Below are 25284 nucleotides of genomic sequence, written 5' to 3'. Positions count from 1 at the left end.
TTGGTCAACCACAACACTACCCCCTCCCCTCTTTGCAGACTCGTCCCGAGTCGTCAAATTTTCGTGTGCCATCATGTGTAGTTTTCCCCTAGTACATTTTACCTACGGATCCCTGAGTGCGACATTCATGGTATTCGTGTCCCCAAAATAAATAACCTGAGGGCTGCGTAACTACCTAAACAAACTCACTCACACGGACGACTTAAATAAAATTGCCAGCGCTAGGACAGACATGCCGGGGGCGCACTCATATTTACAGTACATCTTAACCTTAACTTACAAATTTTACACTAAACCATGGCCCAGGATCAATGAGCTCTGCAAAAGAAAAGCAGTTAGCAGGGAGCCAGACTGCTCGCATGCAGTCTCTGGCTCAAAACAATGCAGGTGACAGGGAACGTGGCTGGCTGCTCACACGCAGTCCAAGGCCTTCCCTTTTGAACTGAACGCAGTGAACCACAACGGTGCATGGGCTGCACAAACGCAGTCTCCGTGCCAGCTCAAGTGGCACACGCAATGAACACAACGAATGGATGGATGGACACAAACACGGTGCACGGGCCGCCACTGCAGGCCCGTGTTGTAGCTGCCAACAGGGCAGTTCTCGCAGCTTGCAAACTGTTGCCTTGCGGATCCTGGCGCACATGGAAATGAACAGGGGGGGCAAAGCAAAATTGAACGGGGCTGGTGAACGTGGGCAGTGGGCATGGCATGGCAAAGGCAGCAGGCAAACACAGCCCGCAGAAGAAGGCCGCTGCAGGCAAACACAGCCGGCAGATGAACTGGCCGGCACAGGCCTTGAAGAAAAACAGCCAGCAGATGAACTGGCCGGCACAGGCCTTGACGCAAAACACGGCCAGCCGATGGCACAGGCCTTGCAGCACAGCAGCTGCAGACGATCCAGCCGGCACAGACCTTGCAGCAAAACAACAGCTGCCGATGAAGTTGGCCGGCACAGGCTTTGAAGAAAAACAGCCAGCCGGCAGATGAAGTGGGCCGGCACAGGCCTTGCAGTAACACAGCCAGCAGATGAAGCTGGCCAGCCTTTGCCGTTCAGTGGAGGTTGGTGGAGGGAGTGCGGTGGTGCTGGCCACTTGGAAGGCGGGCTCGGACCTACCTACCTGTCTCCCTCCCAACCTATCGCCTTTGCCTGTCACTCTACATACCCACTCCCTTAATTTGTCAAACCCCAATTTAGCCCCAACTTATTTTTTGTTGTTTTTATTTTTACTTCCCCACTATAAATCGTCCCCTAACCCCCTTTATCGTCCTTGTTCGGCTAACCTATCCTGTCACCTAGCCTACTCCCAACCCCTACGTTCCCTTCCCGGAGGGGAATAAGGGAGAGCTAGCGTCCTGTGTCGAGGCCCAACGAAGCCTCAGAATGGCCTCCCCAGAGTTCGGCAATCTATAACCAAAGTGGGTCCAGCGGCCCACAACGAGAGCGAGGGGATGGATGGTGCGGAGGGGTACACTTCCTAATCTACCCTATCCATTTAACTGTTAAACTACCCCGGGGCTTTCAACAAGCGCCTCTCGCTTAAACTATTGGTTCTAACAACCCAGATTCCCGTCGCCTGTGTTGGTGTCCTCACAATTTCGGGCCTCGCCCCCCAATTTTCTCTCCGTGCCCTCACACGGTCTCCTGGCTGGGACACGTGGCTCCCTTTGGCAGGCACGACCCTCTGCCGATTCTCCCGCTATGGCACCCCCGGGCACTACACTGCCTCCGAGCCTACCAGCTCCCTAACACCGGGGAGTGCCCCCCATGGCACCTCCCCTGAAACGCACACGTGGCAGGCTGGCTTCCCAGGCCCCTTTCCGAGGGTCACCCTTGCCCACAACACTGCCCACGCGGCTCATGGCGCCCCGGGCCCCCGCACCAAGCAGGCGCACCCGTGCCCACTACGCTATCCCGGCCCCCCATGGGCCCATGGCCTACCGCGGCCGACTAGCCTGGTGCCCGGGGTACCCACTCAGCGATACTCACCTTTCGCAGCCACGCTCCCAAGCCCGTCAACAGGGCTCCTGCACCCCTCCAAATGGGTCTCGAGCCAACTTTCCCACCAACAGCAAAACGACCTCCATTTTTCAATTTGACTAACCCAGCTAACTCACTCTACACTGACCCCGGGGTACCTTGGGCGGGAGTCACTCCTCCCCCCAATCACTCATCGCACCATGCATTCCCCATTCGCTCCATACACACAGACCCGCTGGCCTCACTCACTCACCAAGCACATGCCTCCACCTCACTCACCAACTCTTCAACACACTCACCGCTGAACTCTGCCATTCTTCTAACTATATCCCCGAACTAACTCGTGCTCCCACGTCGTCCCTTAAACTAGTCGCACGTTCCTTTTAACACTACGTAGCTAAGCTACGTCCCCACTACACATTCACAAGTCTGTCACTGTCCTCAAATGTCCCATTTTATTTCCCAACCTAAAGCTCACTAAATCCCTCTACCTAATCCATTCCACGGACTCCATGAGGACTTACCCCTGCCCCATGAAGTCGGTCTAACTAAGCTAACCCTTCCCCCTAACTAGTTTCCATCCTGTGCCCAGGTCAAGGGGGTCTTCCACCCCTTGCCCAGGAATCCTGTGCACCCGAAAGTGAGGCTTGCTTTTTTTTTTTTTTTCATGCGCAGCACCAGCGCGGCAACTCGCGCTCTTTACACCTGCCCGTGACGTCATGCAGCTGCACGTGTTCCTCGTCCCTCCTTGGACGGTACCATCCGGCAGGGATACCCCTCCTGCCGGATTCCAACCCCACGTGCAGCCATGACGTCACCGTGCGCATTAAAAAAACACAAGCCCCACGTCTCGAGGGGTTCCCCACGCGAACACATGTGCCTTGCCCGTTGGAGCTTAACACACACGATCGCGTGGAGAACCCGTCCGGTCCAAATCCGTAATCCTGCCTAAACTTTGCCCGTCCGCGGGATCGGCAAATCCACCGCGTGCGTTTCCGGACCGGGACTTCACTCTCGCAAGCGAGCACGTGGCGGTCTCGTGCGTTGCACAGCACGAACCTCGTGCTCACTGCTGGGTGAACCCGGCACGGTCCCCGAAACAACTACAGCCGCTGCTCGGCTTTCTTTACTCACATGTCGTCGTCGTCGCCATTCCACACACGCACACCTGCGTGTTACGACGCTCACACTCTATTCCATTACATTCACACCGGGAGACGCGGCTGTGTGCTCCCGCATGCCAACCGACATCTCCCTCACATACCGCTCTCTCACACACACGGTCTCCCTTTCATAAACCATACCACTCACACGCGCGGAGGCACTCACCCGCGGTGCCTCATCCACACACGGCCCCTCACTCACACACGCGGGGGAACTCACCCGCGGTGCCTCACTCATACTGGCCGTTTCATCCACACACACGGCCTCACTCACACACGGTGCCTCATCCACACACCGTGCCTCACTCACACACGCGGGGGCACTCACCCGCGGTTCCTCATCCACACACGGCGTGCTGGGAAGCACGTACTCTGGCACCATCGCCACCACACCACTCACACACGGGGTCGCTTCCACACACGGGGACGCACTCACGCCTTGCACCACACACACAGGGACAACCACACTGGGGATTCGTGTCCCCACAAGGGTCTCCGGGGCCTCTATACCCCCCAAGCTCGCCGTGCACCCGTCCACAGCACCCGTCCCCTCAACCTCGCAAAACACGACCGAACCCACCTGGTCGTGACTCGCCTCAAGGGGGCATACTCCCTCCCCTCGTTCCTGGAGGAGGCCATCCAGGTGCTCGCACTGGGTCCCCACACGCTCCGCGAGCTCACCCCCATTGTCCTCCACTACCTCCGTGTGTGTGTGCGTCACTTACCCCGTCTTCATCGTGTAGACTCTCCTCTATTTTTTTTGTCTCCCGTGTCTCTATACATTTATAAGTTTCTGTTGTCGTCACCTCGTGTCTCGTCTCACACGTTTTGGTCTCCCCATTTAATTTTTCCCTTTCGGTCACCGTCGATTCTTCTGTCACGACCCTCGCCCAACACGCCCCCCGAATTATTTTTTTACCCGCCTCCACCGCTGGCCTGTCAGCCGCTGCACCCCCTTCCAGCTCGTTTGCTCCCACACGTGGAGTCGCCATTCCCAGCTCCCTGGTCACGGCCTTCATGCCCGCCTGCAGGCATCGGCCCATGTTCTGCGTCTCACCCCGTAGCTCTTTCATTTCTTTTTTCATTTGCTGTGTATTCGCATCCATCGTCGTTTTCACTTCGTCCATTTGCTTGTTCATTCCTTTCATTTCGTTTTTCACTTCATTTGTATTTGCATCCATCCTTGCTGTCATTGCCGCCAGCATGGCGCATAGCTGGGCCATGTCGGATGCACTCAGCTGAGCCGTTTCGGCAAGGGTTGGGGAAGGGTTTTGGTGGAGAGGGGGGGGGGAGGTGTCATACACCGCGGCCGCTGCCGCACCCATTTCGGGCTCTGGGTTCAGTTGGGCGAGTTCGTTTTCCTGTACAATCAACATTTCCTGCACGGGGATTCCATCCTGGACCATGGACTCTACACATTCTACATCCATTTCTAATACCCCCGGCTCCCGCTCGCCTTGAGACGCCATCTTGCTTCTCGTAAAGGGTTAATTTAGCTCGCTCGTAATTTGGAGGAAATCGGGAGTCGCTTCTCTCACCCCTGGACCGATTCCCGTGAATTTAGCTGGAGACAGGAGAGCCCGTTTTCCCGTTCTCCGATACCAGTGCTGCGAGGAGGGCGATGAGTTTATATCGCACGACCTGACACCAGTGTACGGATTCGCGCCCGCCGGCGTGCTGAGGGCCACGTAACTTGAATCGCGGCACGTCGCCCACCGGACGGACAATCCAGTCGTGACCCTCTCGGACTAACGCCGGGAACCAGTCACGGGTGGACCTTTCGGTCTCACCGCGATCGAGCCAATCGGCCCCCGCGTGGGATAGGGTTGCTCGCCAAATTCGACCTACCTAAGTACCCACACGGAGGGTAGACCGGGCGATCGCACCTCGCCGCAGGTCGACTTCGGACACGGGCCACTTAAGCGACCCGTTCCGTACTATCGGGATAACCGAGCGGTGTTATCGTCGGCCTCGACGGTTCGATTAATTATCGGGCGTATTCAGCCCACTACCAACCCTTTACGTGAAGCAAGATGAGGATTCAATGAGAGAAATGACGAAGCGAAGCGGGAAAGCAGTTCAACATAAAGCACATTTATTCGCGATGAACGGAAAGCACACATATACAATTCCACCAAAAGCACATAGAAGGAAAAGAAACACAATGCAATTTTACACAAAAAGCAAATGTAAAAGCGAAGACACAATGCAGAGCTATCCGACTACCGAGCACACGGCAACACTTATACAATTCTACTTCACAGACGGCGCCGACAACACATACCCAAAACCAAGAAAAAGAACACCCTCAAGGATGAGGCGGGCCTGAGGCCGAGACCGGGTCGGGCCTACCCGTCTGGTGATGAGACGCGGAGCGGCGATGGTGCCTCAACTCCGCGGGCCTCGCGGACAGTGTCTGGTAGGGGGTGGGAAGGGGGCCCCCTTGGTCGCACTATCTCAGCGCGGGGGGAAACAGGAGGGGGTTGCTGATGCTCGGGGAAAGGAGGATTTTTACTCTGTCTCGAGTCCCGCGACGAGCGTCTCCACCTCGACCAGGTCGCGCCGTCGGCCTCCCTGGTGTGCAGCTCCCGGCACCGACGCGAGCACCCCCTCGTCTGCCTTCGCCGCCGCCGCCTCTCCACAGCTCCGTCCTCTTCGCTCCGACTCCAACTCCGAACTCTTCCTGCGAACTTCCCAACTGCACTCAACTCCCACGCACACGACCACGACCAACTCCTTTATTAACTTGACTGACGAACGCGGTCGCTTATATAAGCCCCGTGGCTTCACCTTTGACCCCCTGCCTTCGACCTTTCACCTCGCTCCCCATTGGCCCGAGAAAAAGTGGGCGTGAATGCATTTTGATCCATGAATTTGCATATAGCGACCGCCCTCCAACGCCCTGGAGGCGGGGCCAAATCGCCCCTCGCTCACCGATTGGACGGAACAAAAGTGGGCGTGAGTCGTTTTTGATCCGTTTTTGGAGCGGAAAATCCGTGGTTTTGTACACGCTGTTCGGCGCGCGCCCTGCACGAGTCCAATACCGGTACCCACAAGCGGCGCAAGAATGGTGGCGATGCGACGGTTGCGAGGTGTGACGGGAAAGGTCGTGGCTGTTGTGGTGAAGCGGCGTTGTGGTGGGTGGTTGATGTTGTGACGACTGTTGAGACGTGGTTGGTGGTGGTAATCATGGCGGTTGGTCCAAAATAAAGATAGCAAAAGAAAAACAGCTATCCTGAAGAGTCGCAGCACGCTTAAATGACATGTATTCCCACTAGACAACGGGTTTGGGCCTAACTACACATATACTTACGGAGATATCTCACCTAAGGGACCTGAATGGTGGTTTGCGAATTTGGTCAACCACAACAATATATATATATATATATATATATATATATATATATATATATATATATATATAGATAGAGATATATATATATAGATAGATATATATATATATATATATATATATATATATATATATATATATATATATATATATATATATATATATTTGTTACGAATTTGGAATTCAATCGCACCCAACATACAGGTTCCCTTAGTCAGCTATGTCGATAAGTGCTTGTTCCCTAGATAGCTCACCTTCCATTGTTTAAATGTTTTGAAATCGATTAGATGCGCTGCGGATCGATTTAATAGTTAGGGAGCAAACAATGGAGACGTCCCTCCCCCTCTTCTGCGAAGAGGAAGAAGAACCCTGCGGTGACGTCAACAACTCCCTCCCACCCGTGGTTGAGCGAGGGGGGGGGGTGGATCACGAGGGCATGAGTCACGCCGGGTGCGGGGGAGGCGTGCAAAGGATAAAGAGGACATCTTTTCTTTGTTCAAAAGGATCCCAAAAGAGTTCGCGGTGGAAGTCCCGTGAAAAGAGTCCCGTGGTAGGGCTGAGTTCGTGGGCTGAGCTCGTGGGAGTCCCGTGGCAGAGTTCGTGTGCTGAGTCCCGTGGGAGGAGTAAGCTTTTTGCTTCGGCAGTTGGGGGAGTCGGGAGGAACCAAGGAGCTGCGTGGAAGTCTGGGCGTCGCGAAGGAGACGCGAGCTGGAGGCGCAGCCTTGCCTGCTGTGTCGCGCAAACCGCGCGTTCGTGTGGAGAGAGCCGGAGAGAGCTCGCCTGCCACACGGAAGGCCTGAGCTCGACCACGGCTACGCTAGCTGCCGTGGGGAAGGAGCATCGCGGGTCGCCCAAGCGCGTTCGTGTGGAGAGAGCCGGAGAGAGCTCGCCTGCCACACGGAAGGCCCGAGCTCGACCACGGCTACGCTAGCTGCCGTGGGGAAGGAGCATCGCGGGTCGCCCAAGCGCGTTCGTGTGGAGAGAGCCGGAGAGAGCTCGCCTGCCACACGGAAGGCCCGAGCTCGACCGCGGCTACGCTAGCTGCCGTGGGGAAGGAGCATCGCGGGTCGCCCAAGCGCGTTCGTGTGGAGAGAGCCTGAGAGAGCTCGCCTGCCACACGGAAGGCCCGAGCTCAACCGCGGCTACGCTAGCTTCTGCTGCTAGACGTCGCGGGTCGCCCAAGTCAGACACCACGAGGGTGCAGGTAACCTGCAACGGTCTCGTGGGACTCGTTCGGTCTGCCAAGTTCCACGCCATAAAGACCCAAGAGGTCCAGTCTGACCCCATTGCCTTTGATGGGGTCTTTTTCCTGCTTTTCTTTCGAATGAATGTTGTGGCGCTGAGTCCCGTAAGTGACTGTACATTAATAATTGCTTATAGACGGTTGTAGTTCTTTTATCGTGCTTTTGATGCTTATATAATTGCATACGTGTTTCATTATAATAAATGTCCTTGTGTGAATGTAAACCTGCTCATTTCGTCCATTCCCTCATTTTCTGAACATTTCGTGTGTTGGGAGTTAGGAAGCCGTTGGTTTGCCGTAATAGGGGGACATTTGGACCGACGGTTCTCGGCAATTACGCCGCTTGGAATCACGCACGGACAGGCTCGCCTCGGCGGTTTATTCCGTACGAGATCCGTCGAGGGTGGAATACCCCGGTAAGTTGGATCATGTGGGTATTTAGGTACATTGAAGATTGGCAATCGACCCTACCCCACGTGATCTGCCCATTGGCGTATTTCGGTTCTTGTACAAGGACCCGTCGCTCGGAGTTATCCGTGTAGCGATCTGTATTCCGGGCAATCGGTCGGGCCGAGTCGACTTGCGGCTCCGTCCAGAGCAGTCGATTGGCGGCCGACCCCCCCCCCCCCCCGGCCTGTAACTATATATATATATATATATATATATATATATATATATATATATATATATATATATATATATATATATATATATATATATATATATATATATATAATACATGGAGAATTTGACACCCACCTCACACCTCCTGTCTGGATGTAACTGGACCAGAACTGTAGGAGTAGCCCGACAAACAAACACCAGTCAATGAATTATTGGAATGATTATAATGTGTGTGTGTGTGTGTATATATATGTGTATATGTATATATATATATGTGTGTATATATGTATATATATGTATATATATATATGTATATATATGTGTATATATATATATGTGTATATATATGTATATATATATGTATATATATATATATATATATATATATATATATATATATATATATATATATATATATATATATATATATATACACATACACATTTGATGTACATATATTAGGATAGAACCATCATAAATATATGGAAAAAAATTATGGGCCCAGACCAGGAACCAAACCATACCAGTGCTCTGCCATAGCTATCTGGGCAACCCACTAGCTGAGCAATGCATGCTTTGCAACACTCAACATCACATACAACATTACAAAAGCCACATTATAGAACCATAAGTGTAAATCCAAACAAACAACATCAGCATAAAACAGAGTGAGCATCCATCGCCGGCAGATGGGCGGGCCTGCAGTGAGACATCAATGGTTGATGCGCCTCCTTGATCGTCGGCTCCATTGCGGGAGCCGGGCTTGACCAATGGGCGTCACATGGTGACAGGAATGGTCCAATGAGAAGGTGGCACCCACGAAGCTCAAGCTGTGCTCAAAGCTGCTCAGTTCCCAAACCACGTCCCTCCCAGGGCTGATATAAACCCGTAAATGCAAGGGCTCAGAGCTTGCATCTGTCTGGGGAAATTGAAGTTGAGGCTGAACCTGTGGGGATGAACCTGTGAGGCAGAACCTGCGAGGATGAAACCTGTGGGAGAACGGTCTGGTGATATGGTGCAGCGGAGAGCAAAGCCATCGGACCAAGCAGCGGAGTTTCACTGGACGCGTTGGCTAACACACTGACTTGCACTTTCTGTCTCTGGCTTTTCCTACTTCTAATTCATTCACTTGGAACACATGAGAGTCCTCAACAATTCAGCCCTCGTTCCTTCTTGGGTCTGGGTTACTAACTCGCATATCATGCTTTCCTCTAAAGCACTGCAGATATTCACCTGCACCTCTCCCTACACTGAGCACCACATCCTCAGTCTTCCTCTTCTTTCTCCCCCTCCCCTTTTCCACATTGGGACCAATGTAAGCCCATCAGCTTGCTTTTGGGTGAGCGAGGGACTGTCAATACGCCCTTTTCTTCTTTTCTTTATCTATCATTCTTACTTATCTCGTTTTCCCCGGAATGATTGAGGTGCCTGCTGTGTGTAGAATTGTGATATGTTGACTGACAAAGAGGACTGATGTGCATTGGTGTAAGATCTTTCTTGTGTGACACTGCCTGCTTGTAAATACTTGCATTTGCTGAACCTTTATTTTTCAACTGCCTGACCATCTCTTTCCATTGGTTCGACAATTGTGTTTAATTGTGACAGGGAGCTTTGCCCTGCCATTTCGTCATGGTGAGTCATCGGCCATTGTCACACTCGCAGTATTGCTCGGCTGTTTTGATCGACAGCTGTGGGCCGTTGAGAGCATGGTACCCCATCTGGGGGGGTTAATTCACTGGAAAGGTAAAGTGAAGTGAGGTGCTGGATGCTGCCTGAATTAAACGCCTTAGATGGCATCCATGGTTGGTTAGCAACCCATCATACCACAGAGTTATCTGCGGCTCATCGGCTTCAGGATGATCAGCTGGGGAGTGGGTCCGAGTACTCCTCTCGCGACCTTGTGACCCCTGAACACGTAACAATATATATGTTATGTTGTTCACGTACTGTCGGCGAAGCGGCGGGTTCAATGCTAGTATAAAGGAAAGGCTACTCAATACTCATGTTGGCTCACCTACCTTTAGAAGTTAAGATGAGTATTGTAGCATAAAATTTACAGCGATTGTATGGTTCTGTTTGTTGTTTCATCTAGGGTACTTCGATGGCAATGGAAGAAGAAGAGGAGGAGGAAGTGTTGATTGTAGTGGTGGACTGAATTTTCTTGCACTTGGAGACTGGGGAGGTCTTCCTCTTCCCCCATATACTTCTCCACTCGAGCGCAACACAGCATGCAGCATGGGGGCCATTGCGAAAAAAAACTCTGTCGATTGGATTCTTTCCCTTGGGGATAATTTTTACTATGATGGTGTTACCAATGACACTGATCCAAGGTTCCAGGTATTGTGTGGTTGCAGTCATGTTTATGATTGCTGTAGTCATGATTTGTTTTTTTTTCAAAACATCTAAACTCTGCTCCATCTCTCTTTTGCCCTGGGTCTACCACATGCAGGAGACCTTCGAATCTATATTCACATCTCGATCGCTCTTTGTGCCGTGGTTCATCATTGCTGGAAATCATGACCACCACGGCAATGTGACAGCCCAAATCTCTTACTCAAAAAGATCTCCTCGCTGGTATGTGGCAGATAGGCTGGACATTGAGGCCATGAGGTTGAGTCTTAGTTTGTCTCCACAGAATGTGCATTGGAGAACAAGCTGTACTTTGTGTTGATGAGGAGAGGATTAATTCAGTTCTGTTCATGTTAACTGTGGTATAGTGTTCTTCGCAGTGTACTGCAAAAATATTCACCCCATACCAATAATGCCACATTTAGATGAATTACGTAGAAACAATTTTTCCAAATGAACTTTTTTATTCATAACTGAAGAGGTCAAACTAAACAATGTTAAAGTTGAAGGAGGTTACATGTCAGGAATACCTGAAGAAAAAAAAAAACATGTACAAATCAAAATTCACTGGTTGTAAAAGTATTCAGCCCTTTCGGTCAGTACTTGGTAGAAGTGTCTTTTTGCAGTAATGAGTGCTATGAATCTTTGTGGGTAGATCTCTACCAGCTTTGCACAGAAAGATGGTGAAATATTTGCCCATTCTTCATGTGAAAATTGCTCTAGTTCTGTCAACTTGGATGGGGATCGTCGATGGACTGTAATCCTCAAGTCTCACCATAAATGTTAATTTGGGTTTAAGTCAGGACTTTGACGGGGGCTACTCAAGAACATTTATTTTCTTCTTATTCAGCCACTCCAGTGTGGCTTTATATTTGTGCTTCCGATCATTGTCCTGCTGAAATGTGAATCTCGTACCCAGTTTGAGATTCATGGTTGACTCGAGCAGGTTTTCATTGAGGATTCTTCTGTACCTTGCACCGTCCATTGTCCCTTCTATCCTGACAAGTTCATCAGTCCCTACTGATGAAAAGCATCCCCATAACATGATGCTGCCACCACCACCACCATGCTTGACAGGAGGGATGGGGCTGACTGGGTGAAGTGCAGTGTTAAGCTTGTACGAGATGTAATGCTTTGAATTTAGACCAAAAAGTTCAATTTTTGTCTCATCTGACCACAAAACTTTTCTCCACGTCCCTGCAGTATCATCAAGATGCTTTGTCATAAACTCCATATGAGCTTTTAGATGTGTCTTTTTCAGTCATGGCTTATTTCTTGCCTGCTGTCCATGGAGGTGAGCTTTCTGAAAGGAACAGGATATGTATTGTTGATTGGTGAACACAGACCTCCACCTCAGACATATAGCATTGTAGATCATTCAGTCATTGTTGGAGTTACAGTGACATCCTGAACCAGTTTCCAGCTTGCCTGGCTGCTGAGTTTGGATGGGCGACCTGATCTCGGTTGAGTCTCATTGGAATGATGCGTCTTCCATTTCTTAATGATGGATTTCATTGTATTCAAAGGGATAATGAGTGATTTTGAAATCTTCTTACAACCCTCTACTGAGCTGTGCTTCTCCACCTCTTCATGTTTGACTTCTTTGGAAAGCTCCTTGGTCTTCATGTTTACCTTGTTGGTTGACCAAGTGAGTTTCACCTTGAAACTCCTTAGATAAGTGGAGGAGCTTTAAATTTTAAGTTAAACCACTGATTACATACAGGTGAAGCCTATTACACTTATTTTGTAACCTTTAAAAGAAATAATTTGCTCCTGAAGTGATTTAGGGTTAATTTGGCAAATGGTTTGAATGCTTATGTAACTGAGAATCATCTGACTTTTCTCTGCTAATCTAACTTATTCACGTTGTATCTGCATTTTTCACTTTGGAGTCGTTTGCGAAGACTCTAGAGATTAAGTTTGATTTGAAAGCATCATGAAATAAGCTCAGGTGCCATCAAAATGTGAAAACTTTGGAGGGGGTGAATACTTTTGCAGGCTACTGTATCATACTATAAATGTAGAAGTGTCTCTTTGTTTGTTTGACTTTTATGCACTCCTAAACCACTGAATGGAATGAGTTGAAAACTGGTGGTTGTGCTCGGGGTGTGCACGGGAAGGTTTTTGGCAGTAAAAGAAAATTATAGTCCTGCGGGTTCTGGGTGGGTGGGAAACACACCAATGCTCCCTATGTATATATATATGGTATTACACCGATCCCTGTGGGAGTGTGTATTACAAGTCGTACTAAAATAAACCAAATCTAGGGGGAATTAGCCTGTCCGTACTTTGCTATTTACCAAAACTTGACATTGCTCAGATTGGAACAAGGTTTTCAGTTCTGCAACAAATTATTGTCATGTTTTTAGCCCCATGCCTCGACGGCAAATTATCATAGCTGTCGGGCGTGAAGCCACAAGCGCTGAGTTCTATCGCCTCAAGAATGGCCAGCTTAGGGTGGCATTTAATATCGGACACCCAAAGTGGTCGTGGACGCTTTTTTTGAAGAGTGTGTCTCAAGTTGCTCATTGTTAGGATTACAATTAACTTAATTGGAACCACCAGGGATTTCCCAATGCACCGAAATGGGTTGCACATGGGAAGAATGGCAGGTAGACACGCCCACGGGCCTTAGGATAAACAAATGCACTTTATTAGCAAAGGAGAAGACATACACGGCAAGTGCAGACTGCAGACGAAGATAAGGAATGACGAAACACACTTGACAAACAGAAACTGGACCCCCTAAGGCACCCCAGACACACAGTCAATCACACAGAAAACCAGGTGAGAATTAGCAGCAGGCAGCTTAGGAACAGCGACTTGCATAGCAGGAGGACGTGCTGTGAGGTCAATGCCATGCAGCTTCCACGATAACGTTCATCTTGTTCACTGTCCTCATGCTTCTCTCCGTGTCCAGCTCCTTTTCAGCCACTGGCATGTCCCCATCAACACTTCCCCTTTCCTTGAGATGTTGCCATCCCCAGCCTTCCTCACCCATCACTGGCTATCCCCTTGCCAAGCAACAGTGCCTCGACCTAATCAGAGGGTGCTTGCTCTGATCCAAACAGTGGTGCCAGTGTTGAGCAGTGCGGCCCGTTGGCATGTCGCCTTGCTTGCTGCCAATTAGGGGCACCACGTGGGAGAGTGAAGCTTCTTCCTCTTCTCAAAGCCGAGGTAGGGCTGTGTACGGGCACGCTGCGGCACGACATTTTTCTTTCCACTGTTCAATGTGGGAGAATGAAGTGACCAGATACCTTAATCTTCTAACCTTCTATAGATGCGACTGATTACAATATATTGCTGTTTCCTGGCAGCACACATAGGTTTTATGTTATTTATGCATTTTTCCCAAATAGTGACCAAGTTGGCCATTTTGACACACTTCCGGTCAAGTAATCGGCATGACTTCCGCAATTTAACATCCCTACCCTGGCCTAATGTTGTAACCCAAATTTGGTAGCATTCTGACTGGTGGGTCTGGAGAAGCTTTGCGATCCCCATTACCATTCAGGAGCGGACTGTTGCTGCTAAGTTTCAGTCAGATCGGCCCAGCGGTTTGGCCTGAGAAGTTGAAATAGGAGATCGACTGATGGTGCACGTTGACAATACCTTATCAGGAATTCCAATTCCAGATAAGCTAATAATAATAGGATGACTTATTCCTATATTGACCTTAATACAGGGAATGAATGAAATCACCATGAATGTGAAACAGGCTAAGGCCTTATTTATATTTCTGACCCCTCTCCCTCTATCCCGATACATAATGTTATGTTGACAAACGTGAGAAAGCACAATAAGGGTGACATTGAACATCCACGTTACCACGTTATTCATGTCATGAAAATTTCTGAAAGTTCCAATGATCATAACACATTGAGACAAATATATAAGTGGAAATATTCCCAATTATTAGCCCACCTGAACTTTAGTCAGGTGAGCTTATGCAACCAAGTAGTGCCCGTAGGTAGGTGAGTGAGCGAGTGAGTTCGTCAGTCAGTCCGTAAACACTTCAGTCATTATTCCTTGACCCAAACACAAAATTTTGATGAAACTTGGCCACAAGCTTCATATATGATGCCGAATGAAGGTGTATTGAGCGCATCAAAATCTGCGCTCATTAAGAGGGTCTCCCGGGGGGGGTGGGGTGGGGGTGGTTGTGTTTGACCCCCAAAATAGATATTTGCTCTCTTCTTGGAAAAGACACACACTTTTGATAAAACTTGCCCACAACCTTCATCACCCACTGTGATGTACCAAAGTGTACCGACCACATCAAAATATGCGTGCATTAAAGGGATCTACAGGAAGGCGTTTGACTCCCCAAAATAGGTATTTGCTTTCTTCTCCGAACTATGCACAATTTCAATGAAACTTGACCACAACCTTCATCACCTGTGATGTACCTAAGTTTGTTCACAGCATCAAAAAAATCAGGGTCTAAGGAGGTCTGTGGGGGGTTTGAGTGACTGTTGCTCTTGATCCAGGTGAGCTTCAGGACAGGTGGTCCTATTTTTTTTAATACACTGTCACGTTCAGGGTCCGAGTTAAAACCCTACCTGGACAGATGGCAAAGCTTCTTCCTTGAAGGCTATAACTGAGTAATGCACGTACGTTAACGAGCGTAATGGTGGAGAGGCGATCCACCTAGGAGGAGTACCAGGAGGAGCACGGGGAGGAACACAGCATGGGATGCTGCACCAGGACAGCTCAAGGGAGTTTATCCGGGAACCCACTTCAATTGCACAAATATTTTTCAAAATAACCACATTTAATGCACAAATTATTTACACGATAATGTGAAGGAAATAATAGCAATAATAAATAAATAAATCCTCTGGTTGAGGCCTCGCACATGGACCAGAATGGGGAATGCTTCCACCAGCATGTGAACACGCAGACAAAATGGCGCAGTCACTTGTCGCAGATCATATGCGCGCACAGTGGTGCTTCTCTCGCAGCTTTCCACACGAAGGCTCCAAATGTCTCAGCCTTCCTCTTTCTTAAAAGGTGCCACCTGCCGTGTGTGTGTGTGTGTGTGTGTGTGTGTGTGTGTGTGTGTGTGTGTGTGTGTGTGTGTGTGTGTGTGTGTGTGTGTGTGTGTGTGTGTGTGTGTGTGTGTGTGTGTGTGTGTGTGTGTGTGTGTGTGTGTGTGTGTGTGTGTGTGTGTGTGTGTGTGTGTGTGTGTGTGTTCTGCCGAACCAGACGGGAACCTTCCACACTCCACACTTGCAAAATGTGCCTGCCTCTCCTGCACCTTCGATCACTCCCTTTCTCCCATCCCATCCCATAGGAACCTCCTCTTTTTTTTTCACCCTCTCTGTCCTCTGCCCCCCCCCCCACGGGGTGTGGCCTGCTTGCCCACAAACCCGGGTAGGCGGGGCTTCTCCTGTTTGTTGCCGTTTCAGGGACTTGTTCCCCAGCTTTACGGCCTGGCTTGAAATGTATATTAAAAAAAATCATTGGGAAAATCACAGAGGGCAATCATGTACTGGGGGACTTATTTTTACTCCTTCAGCTAATTAACACTGCACCACTCCTTGTTTGATGACATGTAACACTTAGGTTCACAGATTCCCTAACTTAATTCCATTGAGATGCTTCTACTTGTCCATAGACCATGCTACACTATACAATGCTAAAAAAAAAATTTTGTATACCTTGTTGAGGCTCGCATGAGAGCTCACACAACGCACAGCAAGGGAGGCATGAGACAAGAGGGGTGGGAGTGGGAAGGACAAAACAGTGGGGAACAGAGACATTAGGAGATCTATGGAAGGGAGAGGGATGGGGCAGGGAACATGGGGTATACAAGATGGACATAACAAGGACTTTCAGGAAGGAAAGCAGGGAATTTGAAGGAGGTGGGTTTGGGGTGGATTAACGGGGTAGAAAAGATCGAGGATTTGGATGGGGGACGATAAGAGGTGGTGGTGAATAGCTGTTTTGAAGGCCTGGAGGGAAGAATGGGATTGAACAGAGTGAGGGAGTTTATTCTAAAGGTGGGGAAAAAGAGGAATGAAAGAGTGAAGGTGAGCAGTGATTCATGATTTTGGTAGTTTTACCAGAAGGTGGTTGTTGGCGAACGTTGAGCGCCCTGAGGAAATGTGGTGGGGACAAATCGCAGAGAGAGCAGGGGGTGAGGCTGGAGAGGAGACGGTAGAAGACAGATAGACCACCGACCTGCCTGCGGTGAGAGAGTGAGAAGCCCAAAGACTCTGCCTCATCGCGGGAGATGCCAATGTTCCAAAATGCTTTGGATTCCATAGGATTGTTGAGAAAGTGGATTGGGTGGGGGGGGTGGGGGTTCCAAATGGTCCTTTCGGAGAGACATTGTGTGAGTGTGAGATTTGTCCGGATTAAAAGACATGTTCCACGTGTTGGACCAGTTTGTGATTTTTACCCAGATCTGCAGCTTGCCAGTCTGAGGGATGACAGACGGTGCAGCAGAGGGTGGAGTCATCAGCAAAGAGATAGAGGATTTTCCAGAGTTGTAACAATACAGTCAGAGCAAAGTTACAACTTTGGCACACATGTCAATGTAGGGTTCTTAAGCAGAAACATTTGGTTCAGATATCGTTTGTTTTGGTCCTAATAATGAAAACTTGCGCAAGTGGCATTGATGGATAGTCATGTCATTAATCATGGTTTCATGGTTTCATGGATGAGGCCATTTGGTAGTGTTGAAATACTTTGTGACATTTATAATGTTTAAGAAACGAGGAATTTGCTAATTGCACTTGTAAAAACCATTTATTTGCATTAGGCCCAGTTAGCATGAATGGAGCGTTATGTTTCAACTTTGATCATCAAGGGGTGATAACAGAGGAGGGCATAGCGATTTGAGATCTCCTTTGTAACTGTCCACTCTGCTCTTCTAGGAACTTCCCAGACTATTACTATTCAAGATTCTTTGAAGTTCCTGATGAGAGAGGGGAATCTCGAGCCTCATTGCACCTTATTACCTTGGACACGGTCATGCTTTGTGGCCTACCCAAAGGTGGTGGAGATGGCGGAGGCCAACCCATTGGACCCTGTGATTTACAGTCTTCAAAGTCACAGCTGCACTGGCTGGCGGCACAGTTAGCACATTCCAAGTATGTTTTATATATATATATATATATATATATATATATATATATATATATATATATATATATATATATATATATATATATATGTATGTATGTATTTAAAATCTCTTTATGCTTTTTCTGTTTACTACAGGAATATTTATTGCTAAAGTTCATTTTCTTCCTTCTAGTGCAGTACATAAGTGAATTTTTTTAATTGCTGGGGTTCATTATTATCATTATACCCACGCTTAAAAAAAAAAAAAAAACAGGGGGTGGGGTTATTGTAATCTGCTCCGTCCATCTGCTCCGTCCATCTGCTCCGTCCATCTGTCTGTCTGTCTGTCTGTCTGTCTGTCTGTTTGTCACACTGTCTCCTCAAATGGTTGTGCAGAAATTCACTAAACTTGTCGTTATGATCAGCACATGGCAAGGTGAGAGAGCAGTATACTTTTTTGGGCCTCACCCTTTTCAAAACCTTTTTGATAAGCTTTGTATATGCAATCAACATTGGAGGGGGGGGGGTGGAATCCCAGTTCATGCCCTGGTTTGCACTTCTTTTTTTTCACTCAAATTTTGATATTGGGTCATTCCTGGTGGAACATTTTGCCATCTTTCAACTTTTCTTTCAGTGGAAAGCCTGGAGACTTGTGTTGGCACGTCATTGAGTGCATTCTCGTTATTTTTGTCCTTTTTTTCTCCTTTTTTGTCTTGGAAACAGCAACTTGATTGGTTGATCTGGTCTGTGATTCTGTCTTTTTGTAGTTTGCAAAAATTGAAGATTTTTCAAGTATATTGGTTGGTCTTGTGTGTTATTCTGTCGATCTGTTTGTTTCTATGTCAATCGCATACAGGTCACAGTTTTAAACCAATCTTTGCGAAACTTCACTACCTGGTAGAGTTCGTCATTAGCAAGAAGTCTCTAGTTTTTGAGGTCAAAAGGTCAACATAGGCCAAAGGTCAACAACTTTGTCAAATTCTAAAATCTTCATCCAATTGACTTGAAATTTGAAGAGAATTTGCATATTTGGTCATTGAATTCAACAACCAATTATTTTTGAGGTCAAATTTGTTTTATTGATTTTGCAAGTATCGTGCCATGCTTGTTACTTGCAAAAATCGAAGATTTTTTCAAGTATATTGGTTGGTTGTGTGCATTATCCTGTTTGTTTGTTTGTTACTTTCAAAATCGAAGATTTTTCAAGTATATTGGTCAGTCGATTTTGTTATTCTGTCTGTCTGTTTGTCAATCGCCTACTGGTCACAATTCTAAACCGATCATCATGAAACTTCACTAAGTTCACTAAGAGATAGTTTCAACTGAGAAGCCTATTGATTTTGAGGTCAAAGGTCATCTTGAGGTCAAGTTTCTAAAATCGTAATTTTTCATCTGATTGACCTGAGCTTTGATTAAGATTGCCAATTTTAATATTGAATAAATGGACAATATGATGTATCCATGGCAACCTTTGAGAGGGGGTGGATTTTGAAAGTGTTGTGCTCTGCATGACGACTTTTCTTCTTTGTGTGTTTTTATTTTATTTTAATGTTCATCGCCTGCAGGTCACAATTTTAAACTGATCTTCATGAAACTTCACCACATGGTAGAGTTTGTCATAAGCAAGCAGCCTATTGTTTTTTTGAAGTCAAAAGGTCAACACAGGAGAAAGGTCAACAAATCTGTTGACCTAAAATCCTCAATTTTCATCCGATTGACTTGAAATTTGAAGAGGAATCATATTTCAGGTCACTGAATTCAACCAGCCAATTGTTTTTGAGGTCCATATCAGCCAAAAAGTAAAGAACTTTGGTGGAATTTCTAAAACCCTCAATTTTTATCCCATTGACTTTAAATTTGAAGAGGAGTTGCATATCAGGTTATGGAATTCAAGCACCAATGATTTTTGAGGTCAACTTAAGCCAAATTTCTAAAATTGTCAATTTTCATCTGATTGACTTGAAATTTGAAGAGGATTTATATTTCAGTTCACTGAATTCAACCACCAATTATTTTAAGGTCAAATTTGTTTTTGGGATTTCACAAGTGTTGTGCTATGCATGACATCTTTCTTCTTCGTTTGTTACTTGCCAAATCGAAGATTCGCAAGTATATTCGTTGGTCTGTTCTGTTATTGTCTGCCTGTCTGTTTGTTTTTATCTGTTTGCATATCAATCACCTGCAGGTCATATTTTACTCTGATTTTTACGAAACTTAACCATCTGGTAGAGGTAGTGACAAGCTATAAACCTATTGTTTTTGAGGTCAAAAGGCCAAGGTCACAAATCATCAATTTTCATCCAAGAGACTTCATATCTATATTGAGTAAATAAAACCGAAGAACATGAGTTGGCAGTGAATCCTCGTCGACGTGAAGCCCTGGTCGACCCATGTTAGTATGTCTATTAATTACGCACGGTTTTCACATGAGTTGGACCATACGTATATTAATTATATATTATTGGACCTTCACTATGTAGTCGATCAATTACATACGATTGGAACATTCCTTTTAGACCCTTTGACCAGAGTTGGCGACTCGGACTTGAATTGCAAAATTTTGCAACTTGCAACTTGACTTGGACTTGTGACTTGATTTATGGAGACTTGCAATTTACTTGCGACTCGAGTTTATAATGACTTGTTGACAATGATCAGGAAATAATCGTTGAATATACATTTAATTAAAATTGGGTTTAAAATAAATGGTAAATTATTTTTAGTTGTGGGCGTGCGCAGTGAGTACATCTATTATTTAGTGAGTACGTCGATTAATTATGTACTATTGAAACATAAGTATGATTACTACATGTTTGGTATACTTTCATATAACTTTTAATGCTTGTATAAACATTTGTATTTGCTGCGATTAGCATTTTGACAAAATAGCCATTGTGGGCGTGCGCGGCGAATACGTCTCCAAGCTAACTTGTTGCCAATCTGCCTGTTGTTCACTTAGTGCAACTTACCTGTTGGTGGCCGGACATTACCCTGTGTGGTCTGTGGCAGAGCATGGACCGACTAAGTGTCTGTTATCACATCTCAGACCTCTGCTCATCCGTTACCAAGTTACTGCATATCTCTCTGGGCATGACCACTGCCTGCAGGTTTGTGATAGGAAATTGATATTTTGCCCAATGAGTGCATTTGCGGATTCTCCAAATTGGCAGATTTCTGCTTATTTTGCATCGACAAGTACAAAAATGAAAGGCAGTTGTTGGGGTTGGGTCGGGTCAGAACTAACTGATATCGCATGATACCTAATGTAATTACCCTCATCAAACTCTGAACTGATTGAACAAAGTTCCAGCACTTGTATTGTTATTTGAGAAACATAATATACACCAGGACCCTGACATTCACGGGGGATACTTTCCGAGAAAACCCCACGAATGTTGAAACTGGGAATGTGGGGGCATTGTTTCAATGGGAAATAGGGGGATAGGTTCTGGCAATTTCCCGACCTGCGAAAAATCCGTGAGTGTTTGTTTTGTCATTGTTACAATGGAGATGGGTGATGGCGTTATCGGTTCGTGGTGGTTCCTGGTTCATGAAAAGGCCGCAAGTGACCAAAGTCTGGGAATTGGTACAATGGGGACAAGGGGGATAATGTTATCAGTTCATGGCGGTTCCTGGTTCATGAAAAAGGCCGCAAATGGCGACACCACCAACGTAGGGTAATTGGTACAGTGGGGACAAGGGGGATAACGTTATCGGTTTGCAGTGGTTCCTGGTTCAAAGGGGAATGTTTTTAAAGTTTAAAATGTTTTCGACCATGAATGCATGATTACAGTTTCATTAAAGATGCTTCCAAATAATAAAAAAAAAACGACAACACCAGGTACCGTTTCCAAATTATTGAAGAATGCATTTTAAAGTCCCTTTACCATACCGTACCATTCCGCGAAACAAAAAACAACAACAACATCATGTACCATTTCAATTTTTTACTGAACAAGCACAGCACACGTAACTTTGCAAAATGATGAAGATGAGGATGAAAAAGAAAAATTAAGAACCTTTCTATGGCTTTTAATTATTAATCTTGAGACGACCCAAGTGAAAGTTCCGATGAGTACAGTACCGTATGTTTAAAGTGCACATGGTGAGGCATCCCGCAAAACTACAATACACGTACAGGAAGCAGGTCATGTTCGCAGCTCGTGGAAAATGTCTTTTGCGTATGTACAGTATTGTACTGTACGTACATCCAGCTGCTTTGTGCATGGCTCGTGGAAGATGTGTTTTAGAACTGTGTTATGCTCGTGGCTCGTGAAAAAAAATCACTGTGAATACGTGGGGCAATTTCCCTCGAATCTTGGAGCATGTCGCAAATTATCAGCCGTGAATATGCGGAGCCCGTGAATGTTGGAATCATGAATGTCGGGGTGCGGGTGTATATCATACTTGCAAAGTAAACATGAGCTATAAAACACCAGCCGCTGAGCTTTTTTCTCTTTGTATACATGATTGAGGCTTGTGGAAGAGCATAATGGAAAGATCAAGTGGAGGGGGAGAAGGACACATTGGGGTGAACGAGCTGCACACAAGCAGAAACACAGCAAGAAGAGGAAGAATTGTCCACCAAAAGTGTTATACAAAGTGTCAAATTTAGTAGAGAAGAGTCTTGGTATAAGGAATGTTCGTTATAATACACTGTACAACACTTTTTGTGGACAATTCTATTTTAACGAGATGACCTGTAAACCCGTTGGGTTCAGCGGTTGATGAAAAAAAAAATCATTTTAAGAAAAAAGTAAGATAGCTCCAGCAAACTATACCACTGAGGTTGTTTGCATGGATCAAATACTCTTGAAGAGTACCTGACTGAATCGGGAATTGATTTTTTTTAATAATATTTTTTGTTGCCCGATTTGAACAAAACTTGACACTGCACACCGTAGGCGAATGGTGAGTAAGGTGACCCCAATTTTTTGCGCTATTATGTACCATTTTGGCTGTATTTCGGGAACATATATATATATATATATATATAAAGCTGAATGCCTAAACTCGGTGTTTGCAGCTAAATCTTGTGTCCAAAACCCATCACTTTCTATACCCACCTTACCCAGTTGCACCCAACTGTCCCTGGACTCTGTATCCTTTTCTCCTGACAAGGTGGAGAGCTTGCTGTCAAACCTCGACTCAGATTCTGCAACCGGTCCAGACGGCATCAGCCCTCGTGTCCTCAAAGCCTGCTTTTCTGTTCTTGCTCACCCTCTCTCTGTTCTATTCACCCTCTCATTTGCTCAAGGTCATCTGCCATCTGCAAACATCACTGACCTGCATAAAAAAGGTGCAACAACAGATCCCTGCAACTACAGACCAACCAGCCTTCTCCCAATCATCAGCAAGGTTATGGAATCCATCATCGCTTCAGACATTAAATCCTTCCTCTTCTCCAATGGCTTGATTTCTGATCATCAATTTGGTTTCAGACCAGGTCACTCTACCCTGGATATGCTGCTTCTGCTCTCCCAACAATGGATGGAAGTCCTCAATGCCAGACACGAAATCCGAGCCATATCCCTGGACATATCACATGCTTTTGACACAGGCTGGCACCCTGCCCTACTCACCAAACTCTCTTCCCATGGTATCCAAGGCCTTCTCCACTCATGGCTCGCAGACTTCCTCTCCTGTCGCAGTCAACGTGTGGCCCTAAATGGAGTTCTTTCATCCCCTCTTCCTGTCCAGGCTGGAGTTCCTCAAGGTAGCGTTTCTGGGTCCTGTTCTTTTTCTGGTTTTCATCAATGATCTCTCTGACTCTCTGGAAAATTCTCTATATCTCTTTGCTGATGACTCTACCCTCTGCCGTACCATTGGTCATCCCTCAGACCGGCAAGCAGCAGCTTCTTCGCTCACTGCAGATCTGGATAAAATCACAAACTGGTCCAACACGTGGAACATGTCTTTCAATCCGGATAAATCTCACACTCTCACTATGTCTCTTCGAAAGGACCGTTTTGAAAACCCACCTATCCACTTTCTCAACAATCCTCTGGAAGAAGTCCTTTCTTTCAAGCTTCTGGGTCTCACTATCTGCCATGACCTTTCCTGGGAAAGGCACATTTCAAACCTCGCCTCCAAAGTCAGTCGCCGACTGGGAATCCTCTGTCGTGCAAAGTCCTTCCTCGGCCCTCCTGAGCTCCTGACCACTTACAAAGCTTTTGTCCATAGCCTGATGGAGTACTGCTCTCCCCTCTGGGCCGGTGCTCCTGCCTCCCACCTTTCTTGGCTTCACGCTGTAGAAACCAGGGCATTTCGGATCGTCGGCATCTCCCGCAATGAGGCTGAGTCTTTGGACCTCTCACTCAATCACCGCAGGTTGGTCGGTGGTCTTTCTGTCTTCTACCGTCTCCTCTCCAGCCTTGCCCTCCCTGCTCTCTCTGCGATTTGTCCCCACCCCATTTCCTCAGGGCGCTCAAGGTCAGCCAACAACCCCCTTCTGGTAAAACTACCAAAATCATGAATCACTGCTCACCTTCACTCTTTCATTCCTCTTTTTCCCTGCCTTTGGAATACACTCCTTCACTCTATTCTTTCCCATTCTTTCCTCCAGGCTTTCAAAACAGCTGTTCACCACCACCTCTTATCATCCCCCATCCAAATCCTCAATCTTTTCTACCCCCGATAATTAATCCACCCAAGTCCACTCCCTTCAAATTCCCTGCTTTCCTTCCTGAAAGTCCCTGTAATGTCCATCTTCTATTCCCCATGTTCCCCGTCCCATCCCTCTCCCTTCCACAGATCTCCTAATGTGTCTGTTCCCCACTGTTTTGTCCCTCCCACTCCCGCCCCTCTTGTCTCATTCCCCCTTGATGTGCGTTGTGTGTTAGCTCTCACACGAGCCTCGACAAGGTATACAAAAAAAAGGTATTGCAGGCGGTAGGATGAACTGAAAGACAAATGGCACATTGACTTGCATGTATCCTCCACAATATGTTCTGTTGAATTGTCCTTGATGCCTTATTCCCTCTTCCCCATTTATTTTCGTATTACCAGTCTAAAGTGCCACTCTTTTAACCCCACCTTCTGATATGCTGCCAACTTCAGTATCTCCAGGAGCCAGGTCTACCTGTGGGCTATGTAATCAGTGGAGCTGGCACCTTCATGAACCCTTCACTTGAGCACATTGCCGATGTTCCTCCTGGCTCCCTTCGGTTCCACTTTGCAGATATTGAGGGCCTGGGAGGTTTTGTACATGGGACTGCCACCGTTCAAAACCTCACCTTCTTTTATATTGACGGTCGAGGAAAAAGAATATTCTCGGTGACGCTCCCTCCCCGAAGACCAAATTTGAACTGAATAATTTTCTGTTGGTTATACTGTCTTTTTGTTGAAATGTTGCTCTGATCTGTCAAGCTGGTTATTTTTTTTTTTTTTAACCTTTGTTTTGAAGCTCAATTTAAGGTGACCGTGTGGCTTCATTTGCTGGTAAAAGTCGACCACAGTGTGTGTACTTATCACATATGGATCACTTGGGGGCAAACAA

At 46.9% G+C, this 25284-nt stretch overlaps 1 protein-coding gene across 2 annotated transcripts in view; it reads left to right on the top strand.

The window, feature by feature from the left end:
• The window catches only part of ACP5 (acid phosphatase 5, tartrate resistant), a 34711-nt gene extending 9433 nt beyond the window's left edge, over nucleotides 1–25278 (top strand). For both annotated transcript variants that reach the window (XM_085845603.1, XM_085845602.1), the window contains 5 exons: nucleotides 10456–10700; nucleotides 10813–10937; nucleotides 17597–17812; nucleotides 20746–20893; nucleotides 24846–25278. In XM_085845603.1, the coding sequence (XP_085701729.1) occupies nucleotides 10456–10700; nucleotides 10813–10937; nucleotides 17597–17812; nucleotides 20746–20893; nucleotides 24846–25097 (986 nt within the window). In that variant the 3' untranslated portion in view covers nucleotides 25098–25278. The remainder of the gene's footprint in view (nucleotides 1–10455; nucleotides 10701–10812; nucleotides 10938–17596; nucleotides 17813–20745; nucleotides 20894–24845) is intronic.
• Nucleotides 25279–25284: the final 6 nt, after the last annotated feature.

This window comes from Eptatretus burgeri, chromosome 11 (genome assembly GCF_056783735.1).
Source record: "Eptatretus burgeri isolate ZD-2024b chromosome 11, Ebu_testis_v1, whole genome shotgun sequence".
NCBI classification, from domain to species: domain Eukaryota; kingdom Metazoa; phylum Chordata; class Myxini; order Myxiniformes; family Myxinidae; genus Eptatretus; species Eptatretus burgeri.
The sequence above is the reverse complement of the archived record's forward strand: the minus strand, read 5'-3'. Positions and strand labels throughout refer to the sequence as shown.